At 45.1% G+C, this 13,793-nt stretch overlaps 1 protein-coding gene across 1 annotated transcript in view; it reads left to right on the plus strand.

Annotated features, from left to right (window-relative positions):
- Window positions 1–13,793, plus strand: part of STAB1 (stabilin 1) — a 109,708-nt gene that overhangs the window by 75,628 nt on the left and 20,287 nt on the right. Inside the window, exons 45-53 of the mRNA XM_065407955.1 lie at window positions 1,990–2,109; window positions 3,276–3,323; window positions 3,461–3,544; window positions 4,895–5,041; window positions 5,531–5,668; window positions 6,747–7,094; window positions 8,193–8,279; window positions 11,656–11,802; window positions 12,018–12,083. Coding sequence (XP_065264027.1) covers window positions 1,990–2,109; window positions 3,276–3,323; window positions 3,461–3,544; window positions 4,895–5,041; window positions 5,531–5,668; window positions 6,747–7,094; window positions 8,193–8,279; window positions 11,656–11,802; window positions 12,018–12,083 — 1,185 coding nt within the window. The remainder of the gene's footprint in view (window positions 1–1,989; window positions 2,110–3,275; window positions 3,324–3,460; window positions 3,545–4,894; window positions 5,042–5,530; window positions 5,669–6,746; window positions 7,095–8,192; window positions 8,280–11,655; window positions 11,803–12,017; window positions 12,084–13,793) is intronic.

The raw sequence follows: 13,793 nt of genomic DNA on the forward strand, positions 1-13,793 counted from the left end.
TGCCTGGAGCACCGGTAGCTGGCGGTGCTACAGCCGCGCCGCCCGGCTGGAGCCAGCCACACCACCACTGCCGTGCAGCACAGAGCACTGGGTCAGAAGCTCGCAGCCCCGCCGCCCAGAGCATTGCGCCGGCAGCGGAGTGAGCTGAGGCTGCGGGGAAGGGGGACTAGCAGGGGAGGGGCCGGGGCTAGCCTCCTGGGCCAGGAGCTCCAGGGTTCCGTGAGCCGGATGTGGCCTGTGGGCCGTAGTTTGCCCACCTCTGATCTAGTGTGTGGGCTGAGCAGTCCTGAGAGAGGAATCATAGGAGCTGCCAAACCTCAGGAGAAAGTTTCATTTTAACTTCTTTTTAATTTATTTTTTAATAAAACCAAACCCAAGGGAGGGGAGAGTTTAGGCTCCACATAACATATGGACTGAGCTTTTAGAGCAGGCTGGGAAAGTAGTCTAGTCTCACACAACCCACAGTTAAGTGTATGGTACTCCATATTACCTCCCCGACCTTGTCTCTCTGGTACTCCATATATCTACCTCAGAAAGCAGAAGGGCTGAACCGAGCGGAACTGCGGTTTCATGCAGTCTAGGCCTTCCAAGTCTTGTTCTTAGACGACTCTCAGGGTTCCCTCCCCACTCTAGGGTACAGATGTGGGGACCCTCATGAAAAACCCCCTAAGCTTATTTCTACCAGCTTAGGTTAAAAACTTCCCCAAGGCACAAATTCCTTCCTTGCCCTTAGTATCGCTGCCACCACCAAGTGATTTAAACAAACATTCAGGGAGGGCCACTTGGAGCCCTACCTCCCCCAAGATATCCCCCCAAGCCCCTACACCACCTTTCCTGGGGAGGCTTGAGAATAATATCCTAACCAATTGGTTACAAAGTGAGCACAGATCAACGCCCCTGGTCTTTAGGACACTGAAAAACAATCAGGTTCTTAAAAGAAGAATTTTAATTAAAGAAAAGGTAAAAGAATCACTTCTGTAAAATCAGGATAGAAGATAACTTTACAGGGTAACAAAAAGATTCCAACCACAGAGGATTTCCCCTCTAGGCAAAACTTTAAAGTTACAAAAAAAGGGATAAACCTCCCTCTTAGCACAGGGAAAATTCACAAGCTAAAACAAAAGATACTCTAATGCATTTCTTTGCTATTACACCTCTACCTCGATATAACGCTGTCCTCGGGAGCCAAAAAGTCTTACCGTGTTATAGGTGAAACCGCGTTATATCGAACTTGCTTTGATCCACCGGAGTGCGCAGCCCCCCCCCCCTCCCAGAGCACTGCCTTACCGCGTTATATCTGAATTCGTGTTATATCGGGTCGCATTATATCGGGGTAGAGGTGTACTTACTATTTCTGCAATATTAGATGCTTAGTTCAGATATGCCTTAGGGAGATGTAGTTTTCCTGCCCTGGTTCCTTGCTGACTCCGAGAGAACAAAGGAACCAAAAACCTTCCCCCACAGATTTGAAAGTATCTTCTCCCCTTATTGGTCCTTTTGGTCAGGTGCCAACCAGGTTATCTGAGCTTCTTAACCCTTTACAGGTAAGGAGGGATTTTATGCTACCCTTAGCTGTATGTTTATGACAACGACTAAGCGCCCCATGTAGAAAGCTTAAAACAAATACCTGCTATGCTATTTCATTACTTTACTTCAGCTGAAAAACCACTGTAAACCATTATTTTTCTTCATCACTAAATCCTTCAGAGCGGTCTTATTTGAATGGCTTTTCCTCTGTTGGGCCTGGTGTAGTTATCTGTCTCAGAGCAATGTTTGCCAGCTTGGTGGAAGAAAACTTGAGGAAAAAAGACTAATAAAATATTGAGTTTCAACAGGAGTGCATGGCACTAGGGGGCAAAACACAATGTCAGAGGTTACCTTGAGTCAGGAGCAGGCATGAGGAAGTGGTCGTTCCACTGCTAACTGGTAGATAAACTTTCAGACCACTAGCTGTGCGACTAATTGGGATGCTCTTATTTTTCCTGCCAGAATAATGGAGGCTGTAGTCGATTTGGTGTCTGCAAGTACACTGGACCTGGGACTCGAAACTGCTCCTGTGGTTGGGGCCAAGTTGGAGATGGGTTCACTTGCAGAGGCAGTGTGTATCAGGTAGGTAAAGTGCATTCAGTTAGGATTGTGTTTGAACGGGCACTAGTCTGGGTGAACTACTTCCTCTTCTGAAGCAGCACACCAGGAAATAAGCAGGATACTGAACTCTTGTGACCTGGAAACATTTGGAAATTCAGCTGAGGGATTGGGAAATGTATGAAAGACCCAGAAAGGTTAGAAATGCATTTAATCCTGGCCAGGCATCCCTACTAACCAGGAGAAAGCTGAAACAAGAGGAACCATGCCCAGGAAGACAGCAATGAAATGCAGCTGCACTCTGAAAAGTGTCCCTGTGAAAGTGGCACTTGGGGGTTCCATGGGTGGTGACTTCCAGCACCAATGTGTTCAGGGGACAAATAAAGAATGTTTTTCAGGAGTGACATCTGGTTCTTTGGGCTGGTGGAACTGGGAGAGCATCACTAGTGCGAAGGGTAGGGGCTCAACGCAGTCAAGGAGCATGTCACCAGACTGGATGTCAGAGAGGCCTGGGTTCTGTTCCCAGCTCTGCCCCGACTCATTGTGTGACTTTGGGAAAGTCACTGAACCTCTCCATTTCAACAGTGGTGCCTATATTAGATCTATGAGGGAAGAGCTCTTTACACGTGTGCCGTGTTAACGCCTAGTATTAATTATAGTTGTTATGACGGGACAATGTGCCCTGCTTAAGTCTTGTGTGTCACTTGCTGGCTGTAGTTGGAGATATCCATGCTGCTGGCACAAACAGGCTAACGCAGAGTGGATGTGTGTGGCTGCTCCATGGGCAATTCTGCAAGAAAAGATATGGCCCAAATGCTGGGCCAGGTAAAATCCCTGAGTTAACTCCTATGAAGGGGGTGTCCACATTAGACTTTTCCCATAAACTTTCCCACCCCTGCTACCATGGATAGGTGGTAGCAGCAGGTGGGTCCCAGTGCAGGTTGTCTACCAGCATTTTAACCACTGTGTTGTCTAACCCTTATCAAAACCCTGGCTGTAGCAAGGGTGGGAAATACTAGAAAAACAAGTGTAGTCAAAGGACTTGAGTCTCTATGGGGTAGGGAGAGCACCCTGGAGGTCAGTGGCAAGGTCAGTTTAGCGAGCTGATGGGAAGGGTTTTCTTTGCATCAAACCCCAAGAGATTTATAGAGAGACTCGCCATTAACATTAGCTGTTCTGATTTATTTTAGGAGCTCCTGAGAAGCGAAGCAGCATCTGAGTTCTTTAAGCAGTTACTGGTTGGTGGCAAACAGTAATTATTGTCTAAAAGTATAAAAATTGCCAGGTGTTTTCCTGAAAAGCTCCAGCTAATGAGAATTGTGTTTGGTTTCTGTTTTGCTTTGTTTTTGTTCCTGGTGCTCACTCTGTGCTTTAGGCCTTCAAAATCAAGGAGTTAAGTGGAGAGGGGCCTTTCACCATCTTTGTTCCACATGCAGATTCAATACAAAACAGTACAACGGTAAGCAGCCTCTCCTTTTGGTCCCCTTCTTTGACTCCCTAGTTTTGTCAGTTATTTGGTGTGGTCAGGCTGTGATTTCCTCTCAGACAAACTTCTGTTTCCTTAGATTCTATTTAGTTGACTCAAGGGGTCAAAAACACCCCAACTGTATTCAAATCCCGAGGTGCTCATTGAGTTCTTCCTCAGTCTGTGCTCCTATTCAAGCCAATAGCATGCTTGTAATGTGGCCTCTGCTATAACAGAACCCTCCACTAGGAGGTGCACTAACCATCTTGCCAGCTAGGCTGGATTCTCTCCTGTTCTGGCATCACAATACCACTAGCTTTAGAACTACACATGACCGCAATTCTGGGGTAGAGGAATCCATCCCTCACTTCATTTTTGTGTTCCAGAATGTAAGTTTTCATTGAAAAATTAATTAATTTTCTAGCTTTTGTGGTTACCAAGAAAACTTTTAAAAACATGAGTTGTGTATAAACAGAGACACTGATGTCTACTTGAATCTGCAGACAGCATGGAGCGATAGCTCTGAGGGTGGTGAACTGCATCCCCTTTCGTGTCCAAGAGAGTGTTAATTCTGAAACCTAACGAGGACAATCAAAATGTCCAGCAGGTGCCACACCTTCAGCTTCACCACAACCCCTGACAACTGGTACTGTGCAGTTCTGCATTGTTAATACAAATATCTCCAGACCTGCAAAAATTTTGGGGCACAGGAAAATAAATGGAATTTAATATCCCATGGTATTTGTTTTCATATTTCTTTCAATAAACCCCTTTATTGGTTCTTTTTGTTGGGTTGGTTTTGGTTTGTTTCTGTTTAATTTGCATTCTGCTGCACTGCAGTGGGGTGGACATGAGGCCCTGTCCACAAGCCTCGAAGTTCAGAAACAAATGGTCCCAAAGGTCAGGGATGTTCAGACATTGGGGGTTCTAGTCCATTACAGGGAAAGGGACCTGTGAAAAACCCAGATCTGGATCTCCTCAAAGTAAGCCTGGGGTTTTGGTTTGGCCCCCCACTCTGTTCAGAAAGTGGCCAATCCTGGATGCTGACAGTTTGGGGCCAAAGTTACTTTTTCTCCTTGAGCCAGTGACTTGAACTTTCCGCTCACTCCCATCATCTGAAGTCACTTGGAGCCTCTTTGGAATATAACCCCATAATTCAGCTACCTGTGATCCATTTTACGTGTATTGGATCGGGACTTGCCTTTCAGCAAGGAATGATGGTTAAGGGTTGGTAGAGCAAAAAACTCATAATATTCCTTGTCATTTTAGTCATTGGCTAAATTAATCACTTCCAGAAATGTCCTGACATGATAGTCTGTCGTATTTCCAATTTCCTCCTTTCAGTTCAGTGAATGGACGAACAAAAGCCTCATCAAAGATTTGCTTCGCTATCACATAGTGAGTTGTCGGAAACTGCTGGCCAGCGAACTGGAGACGCATGAGTCCATCACAGCTTTGTCAGGACACAAAATAAGGATTGTGGTGAAAGAGGTAGTTGTCCATCATGATTAGGGCTCCGTGTCTATCACGGATTCCGTGACTTTCCATGACCTCTGTGACTTCTACAGGGGCCAGTGTGGCTGACCCTGGAACCAGCTGCTCAGGTAGGCCCTGGGACAGCTACACCAGCCGCTGCTCCGGTGGCCCCCAGCAGCGGTCCAGGGGCAGCTAGAGTAGCCGCGGTCCATGGCTCTGGGCAGTGGTGGCCTCTGGTTCTCCTGCCCAGCGCGCCCCCCCCCCCCCCCCCAAGATTTAATCACAGGTATTTTTAGTAAAAGTCATGGACAGGTCACAGGCTGTGAATTTTTGTTTATTGCCCATGACCTGTCCATGACTTTTACTAAAAATACCTGTGAGCTAGCACCTTTCATCTAGAAGGATCCCAAAGCATTCTGCAGATGAGCTATAGCGTGGTCTATAGGGGGAGGTCACATCTCACTGGAAATCTGTATTCACTGTATTGTGTCCCTTCTTCCGCAGAATAGTGTGCATCTAAATGAGGAAGCAACGATCATCACCAGTGACATTGTTGGCAAGAATGGGGTGATCCATATCATTGACAAGATTTTAATCCCAGCTGATTTGCAGAGTCAGAACATTTCTTCCCATTTAGCGCAGGTATGTGTGAAACAATACCATTTTAATGAGTGATCATCACCCTGAGAGTTTTCCCCAACCCCAGAATGAATGGTAGTGTAGCGAATGAGTAACACTGCTACATATTTCTTAGGCACAAGGTTACTGTACTCTAGGAATTCCATTTATCAGTAGCACATGGGGTGGTTTAAGCATAAAGAGGTTACATTGTGGAGCCAGCTGTGCTCATGGTGCATGTGGAGGTGTGTTGTGGGGGGTGAGGAAGCTAGGATCTATCCATGCAGGCCGGTGATAGGACAAACCTGACAGGTAAAGGTGTGCCCAGATTGCCTTTTACATCACTAGGTAAAGATCACACTGTCTGACTCAAAGCAGGTTAACTAAAGCCTCTCTTGCATACTTGGGACGGTCTTCACTGGGCTTTAATGTCCTACATTGCTGGTTTTAAACATCCAGCTCTCCATACTGTATGTCAGAGAGGAGCAGTCAAAAAGTCATGTTGCCATTGGTTGGCAGAGCAGTCCCTTTGTTACCAAATTCTAACACATTGGGCCAAAGTCATGCCTGGTGTAATGCCACTGAAGTTAATGGAGTTACACCAGGGATGATTCAGTCAGCTTTGTCCATCAGCTAACTCAGGGATCTGCATTTAGTATTTGCTATCATGCTGGGGGAGCACTCTTTATGTATCACTTTAGTAACCCATGGCGTTCTGGGCCATATTATATTCAGACATGGCACACTGTGTAAGGTAATGCCCGGGCAATTACTTTTGAAATGCAGACATTCTCTTAAGAACTAGGAGAATCTCTCATCTAGAATTATGGGAGTTAATATTGACCTGTCCCAGTGTCTGCCCAAATGGGTAGAATGAGTTACTCAGACCCATTGCTATTTACCTATATTAAATCACTGCTCCAGGACAGAAATTAACAGCCGCCTTGTTCAATCAGCCTGTCATAGCACTGCTCAGAGTCAGCAAATGCAAACTCTTGGCTCTGAGAATTGCCTGAATTTGCTCATTTATTAGGAACTCTAGTAAGTGAAACAAGTTCTCACGTTTTGTAATGGTTTTGTTTAATTTTTATTATTTTTCTAGCAAAGCATCACTGAGGTGGCAGAAGCATATGGCTACAAAATCTACAGCAAACTACTGAGGGTAAATGGTTTGAATTCTCTAGGAATACTGTCTAGTTCTGGGCTATGTGGCTCCTTCATGCACACACAGCATGTATTTGTTGTTTCCATGTTGTCTTGTGTCTCTGGACAGGAAGCAGAACTGCTGTCTCTGGTTAACAACTCTGCTCACAGACCCTTCACCATGCTGTGGCCTACTGATGCTGTATTTAACGCCCTGCCTGAGAAGATGCAAACGTGGTTGTACAGTAAAGACCACAGGGACAAGCTGGCAGCCTATCTCAAAATGCACATGATTAGGGACACAAAGGTAAAAGGCTCAAGCCACCTGAATTTCTTTTTAAATCAGCCAAGTACTTATCATGGTCTAGATAGTGCATCATTGATTGCCGTGTCAGTGTGATGGGAGGCACAGGTATTTTGGCACCCCTGGGAGGGGACTCTGAAACCCACTCAGGAGTCCCTAGGAGGAGTTCCTGCCAAACAAGCCAATGGCCTGGGATAACAAGGGTTAATTCCCAGCTCAAAAGCAGCTCCGAGAGGTCCCACCAGGTGTAAGCCAGTTAAGTGCAGCTGAGCCTGCATAGGCTCCACATCTCAAAAGAAGCACAGGCTCCTCTATAGGAAAGAGAGACCCGTACTAGGGTATTCACACACATTTTCATTTAGAAGGTGCCGAATTCAGTTCATCACAATGAGTGACCTCGTTCCTCATTGGCCAGGAAAATGCCTGTGAATCCTAAAAGCTGCATGGATTCATACCCCCCCCTTCCTCCTCCCCCCAAAAAAGTTCCCCTATTTTTAAAAATGTGTGTCATCCAGCCAGGTAGCAGAAACAAATCCCGTGTGACTTTGGCATCAAAGTCATAAACAGTCATGACACAAATAGGCAAAGTGAGGTTTGCAAACAGCCTGTAGTGTGAAAATTTATTCCTCTGAGCTATTTGACCAAATACTTCAGGATAACAAATACAGCTGAAGGAAATGAGGTTTGGTTTGTGAGCCACTTACTAACCACTGAAGGGTCCAAATCCAAACCAATAATATTTAAGTAGATCCAGCAGGGAATCAGTTTGCTTAGTGGCTAGAGCACTGGACTGGGACTCAGAGGACCTGCATTCTATTCCCAGCTCTGCCAGTGGGTTGGTGACCTGTTGGGTGACCTTGGGCAAATGACTTCACCTCTGTGCCTCAGTTTCCCCATTGTAAAGTAATTTGAGATCTACTGTTGACAATTAGGTATAAGAGCTAGGTGGTATTATTCTATCCATATGCACCTGTGTTTTCATAAAGCTCTGCTCAGGGTAGTGGCTGGAATTGTGTTTTCAAAGGGGAATCTTTTCTGACACACATATAAATCTTTAGTTTGCCTGCCCTCATCCCTCATGTTACTAATATCTGTCTTCAGGTTGTAGCTGGTAACCTGCCACACATTGCTTCTGTAAGGACCATGCATGGATCCACCATCTCATTCAGCTGCAGCAAGAGCAATGTCGTAAGTAACAGAGTCTTGGTTTTATATTTTTGTGGAAATGATCTATAGAAGCAGTTGAGTTGTGACTGCTCCTACAGAAAGGGTCACCTGCAAGAACTGAACTTGGGTTCTCCTCATCTAAAAGCATGAGTGTCAACTTTCTGAGCTAAAGGATCAGTTCTTCTGACTGGTAGACAGTAACACACTTATAAACCTCTTTACCTGGCTTAGCCACTAGAGGGAAGCAAAGACCCACACAGTTATTCATGTGGGTTGTAATTGAATGGTGAGTAGGGACTAAGTGTACAGTGCATGTGTGTGTGTGTGCTCAAGCAACTGCAATGTACTAGGGATAGCAGGAGGGATATTTTTTATTAAGCAGATGTTTCAAAAACCTTGGAGAGTTACTGCTGTTTTATACAGAACAGGTAACGGTGAGCTAAATTTAGACAGAAAAATGTAAATGAAAATAGGGAGTGGTTTAAGAAGAGAGGGCCAAAAAGCCACAATTGCTCAATCAAGAAAGAAGACAATTTTGGTTAAAAGTGCAGCTTGGGTTAGTGGGGAAATGAAGGCAGCAGTTAGAAATAAAAAAATAATATATAACAAATGGAAAAAAGGTGACTTAGATAACAATTAGTATAAATTAGAAGTTGTGAAGTATAGAAAATTTGTAAAAGGGAAGCTAAAGATATCAAGGAAAAATCCATGGCTGGCAGAGCCAAGGACAATAAGAAGGAGTTTAAGTATATTAGGAATAAAAAAAACCTAACAATAGTATAGGCTGATTACTCGATAAAGAGGGTAAAATTGTTAATGACACAGAAAAAGCAAAAAGTGTTCAATTAATATTTCTCTTTTGTATTTGGAAAGAAGCAGAATAAAGTAGTCATATAATGTGAGGATGAAGCACTGTTGAGTCTGTTAGGAGGATGTTAAACAGCATCTACTAGCGATAAACATTTTTAAATCAGAAGGCTGGGATAACTTGCACCTAAGAATCCTAAAAGAGTTGACTGTGGAGATCTCTGGACCATTGATGTTAATTTTTAATGAATCTTGGAATACCAAAGAAATTACAGAAGATTGGAAGGATGCTAATGTTTTGCTAATATTCAAAAGAGCAAGCAGGATGACCCCATTAATTAGACTGTGAGTTTGTCACAGAGGTCATGGATTCAGTGACTTTCCATGACCTCCATGACTTCTGCAGCAGCCAGTGCACCTGGCTCAGGGGCAGCTCAATGGGGCATCATCAAATTGGGGTCTTTCTAGTAGAGTTCAACAAGGATCAGAACTAGGCCTAATGCTACTGAATGTTTTCATGAGTGAAGTATCACTGCTGATAACATGTGCAGATGACACGATTGGTGAGGTGGTAAGTAATGCTGATGACACAGTCATATACAGGGTGAATTGGATCACTTAGTAAGCTTGGGCCCATTTAAATAAAATGCATTTTAATACAGCCAAATGTAAGGTCATAAATCTAGGACTAAGGAATGCAGGCCATACCTATAGAATGGCAGACTGTATCCTGGAAAGCAGTGACTCTGAAAAGGGTTGGGGGTTCATAGCAGACAAACAACTCAACATGAGCCCCCAGTGTGATGCTGTGGCATACTTGGATGTATAAACAGGAGAGCAGCAAGCTGGAATAGGGAGATGACTTTTTTTCTCTGTATTTGGCATTGGCAAGACTGATGCTGGCCTACTGCATCCAGTTCTGGTGTCCATATTTTGTAAAGAATGTTGAAAAATTAGAGAAGGTGCAGAGAAGAGCAACAAAAATGATCCAAGGGCTGAAGAAAATGCCTTGCACTGGGAGACCTAAAGAACTCAATCTGTTTAGTTTATGCACAAGAAGTCATAGAGGTGACTTGATTACAGTGTATCACTGTCTCCATGGGGAGAAAAATATGAGCACTAAAGAGCTTTTAATCTTGTTAGGGAAAGGCATAACAAGAACCAGTGGCTGGACACTGAAGCCAGACCTATTTAAATTAGATATAAGGCACAGTTTTGTAATAGTGAGGATAATTAATCACTGCAACAAACTCACAAGGGGAATGATGAATTCTCCATCCCCTGATGTCCCCAGATCAATACTGGATGCTTTCTGGAAGGCATGATTTAGTCAGCGACAGGCGATCTAGTCTCTGTGTACACGAGGTCAGAATAGATGATAGAATGATCTTTTCTGGCCTTAAATTCTATGAATCTGTGGGATCTTGGTTTCTGATGAGTAAGTTTTTCCAGCTCTTGTAAAAGTTTCACTGCTGGGTTTCGCCTCTTCTGGGCTTATGGGAAGCATTTATCGACACATTGTTCCTCAAAGGCAAGGGGCGTAATAATTAGACAAGTGGAACTGGGAGCCAACGATTCTGGCTCTTAATTAGCTCCAGTCAAAAAAAATTGTCAACATTTTTTTCTCAACCAAAAATGTGTTTTTGTCAAAATGGAAATTTTGCAAGAAAATATCCATTTTCATCAATTTTTTTCAAGTTTTTATAGAAAAATTGATGGTTGTTTTTCGACAGCTGAAACCTCCCAAAAATCTATGAATATTTTCAATTAATATTTTTTGTAGAAAATAAAATACATTTTTTTACTTCCTCTTAATCTTGGCTCTGCTGCCGACTTGCTGTGTGTAGCCACGATCAGATCCCTTAACCACACTCTGTGTCTGCTTCCCATTACTCAAAATGGGTGCAATCATACTCTCACACAGGGCGTTTAATTGCGGTAGATGCACAGAATCTCCCATCTGAGGAACAAATGTAAGTGCAAGAAAAAAAAAGTTCTTGTTTAAAGTCCTGCAGGCCAGTGGGATTCTTTCGGTTGCCTACTTCGGGAGGTCGATTGGACCCTAATACATTACATGTGCTCTAGGTCTGAGAAAGTGGTGTTTGTTTGTTTGTTTTTTTTACTTAGCAATTAAAATTTTATGCCTGCTTCTCTCCCCCCCCCCCCCCCCCATCCCATCCCAAATACTCCGGACAGAGCATGTGCATGGAATGTGGGATTTAATCGTTGAGGATGAATTCCATACAGATCTGTGCGAGGCTCTCCAAACTTAAGTCCCAGGGTGGATTTGCACAGGCACCATGGGAATGGGTAGAGTGGCCAGGCAATGTGTCCATCTCTTGTGCACCACAGGCAGGGCCCAAATAGACCAACACAGAGGATCAGCACTTCCAGGGATTTAATACCTTGCGGAGGGGCAGCCTGCCCACATTAGGGAATGAATTGCACCTGGCTTGGTTCCCCACAAAAAGCCCTGAGTGCCTGTGCTTTGAGCGAGCTGGGAGCTGCATTTCAGCCTCTCTGCACTGCTTATAATAAGACCTGGCAGATGCTTTAGATCTGAGCGAATCGTTCTCTTCCTTCCTTGCAGGGGGAGCTCTTGGTGGACAATGGCAATGCCAAGATTGTCCAGAGGCACATGGAGTTTGATGGGGGCATTGCCTATGGCATTGATCAGCTGTTGGAGCCCCTGAACCTGGGGTCCCGCTGTGATGATTTCCTCTCCGTTGAGCTTAGGGTGAGTGCTTAGGCTCTTATAAATAATAAAGCGCCCAACACCCATTCAGATGTGCAGTCTGTGTAGTGCTACAATGCGCTGCAGCCTGTGAAAGCAAATCAGGATTATTAACAGGCTTGGATGTTGGGCAGGTGGGCTCACCACCTCGTGTTGCAAGCAGGTCTGTAATGGACAGAGAAAGTGAGATGTGTGTGTTTTTTCTCCTCCCCGCTCAGGGTTCAGTTGAGAGCTGTGGTGTTTGTGGTTTCGAGCCTTCCTGTCCCGCTGGATCAGTTCAACGGGTAAAGTGTGCAGCTCTATAAACTTACTGAGTCAGTCACTGCTTGTAAATTACTGTCTATGGCTCATTACAGTACTTTAACAGCATTCAAATAAATAACCACCGGGGTTGGGATCCCTGAGCCCCATGTGACTCTGCATGGGCCCCACAGGTCTGCCAGTGTGGAGTCATTTACAGGATTGACACCTAAATCAAGCACAGCCATGCTATCTGTTCTTGGCTAGTGTCCCTCACTTCTTGTTTACACTGTAGGCTTTGAACCATTCAAGTTCAGCCCCAGCAGCTGCAGAACTCTAGGTCGCGCTGCACATGATGATAATGCAATCCTGTATTCAGAGCATGGCGCACACGCCATCCTCCGGGATTGGTTGCCTCTTAGTTTTTCAGCTACCCACTCACAGTAACTCAGGCGCATGAATCAGCAAATGTGGCTGCAAAAATGACCCCCAAAGTTTGGGGCAGAGGGCTACATGGTGCCTTGGTGGAGAAGTGAGTGACAACACCAGTCTTTCACTTCTGGGTTCACAATCTGATGTGGGTATAAGTGTACAAGGCAAAACAAAGCCCTCAATACTTCACTCTTTTCATTCTGGTACCTAGTTACGTTCCATCAGCATGCAGTTTTACGTAGTTCTCAGTCAAGGGTGGCAGAAAACTGGACTAGCTCTGCTGCAGGTCAGGATTGAGGGTCCCTGGGATTAGGTTGGCAGAGCCGTGTGGTGTCCCGGGTCCAGAATGGCAGGGATTTGCGTCCAGGCTGGAATGAGGTGCACTGGCAGATCTGGGAACAGCTACCTATGCCTGACACCTGCCCACTCAGTGCCTGTGGTTGTGCTGTATCTCTTGCTTCTATTGACAGGACACTCATCTCCAATAACTGTCCAGACAGCTCTGTAGTTTGTAGAGGGCGCTGGTTTTTAATTAAGAGCTTAGGTGGGCAAGTTGCAAAGTGCGGGGGGGAGGGAGGCATTTCCTGTGCAGTGTCCATTAGCAGGAGTGTAGAAGGGAGAATGGGCTCCTGGTCAGGGCACTGGGCTGGGGTTTAGGAGACCTGGCTTCAATTTCCTTCTCTGCCACAAACTCCCTGTGTTACCCTGAACAAGTCACTTAATCCTTGTGCCTCAGTTCCCCACCTGCGCAATGGGGATCATTCCCTACCTCGCAGTGATGTCGGGAGGTGCTGAGTTGCTATGGGAATGGGGGCCATCTGCTAACATAGCCGTACGTTTTCCCTCAAGCACCTAAATGACCGTTGGATTTTTTGGCTGTTTCTTGTAGAGTCCAGCAATCTTCCTGCTGCTTTGGTGTCAGCCAGGAGTGCTGGGTCCAAACAACAAAGGCTCTTTTATTGCTGGGTTAGCCGTTTAAACGTTGGTATGGAAATTAAAGAGCAATTCATCCTTCCAAGGACCAGAACCTGGGTACTGTGATTTAACCCTAAAACCCAGGATCCTTGCTGCTTGGGACACTTTTTATAAGAATTTGCCCTGGAAGCTTGGCCATATGCCAAGAGCCAACCATCATGTAGTGCATGTAATGACTGTCATTTTGGTCATCACTGGGGATTGAACGTGGGACCCCCTGAGTTAAGAGCATGAGGCTATACAGCTTGAACTAAAGTACTGACACCCCTGGCTGGCACCTGCCAAGCCTCCTCTCCTCTGTGCATGATGCCCAAAGGGAGACAGAGACCATACACTGAACAACGGAG

The sequence above is a fragment of the Emys orbicularis genome, chromosome 7 (genome assembly GCF_028017835.1).
Source record: "Emys orbicularis isolate rEmyOrb1 chromosome 7, rEmyOrb1.hap1, whole genome shotgun sequence".
In the NCBI taxonomy this organism is placed as follows: Eukaryota; Metazoa; Chordata; order Testudines; family Emydidae; genus Emys; species Emys orbicularis.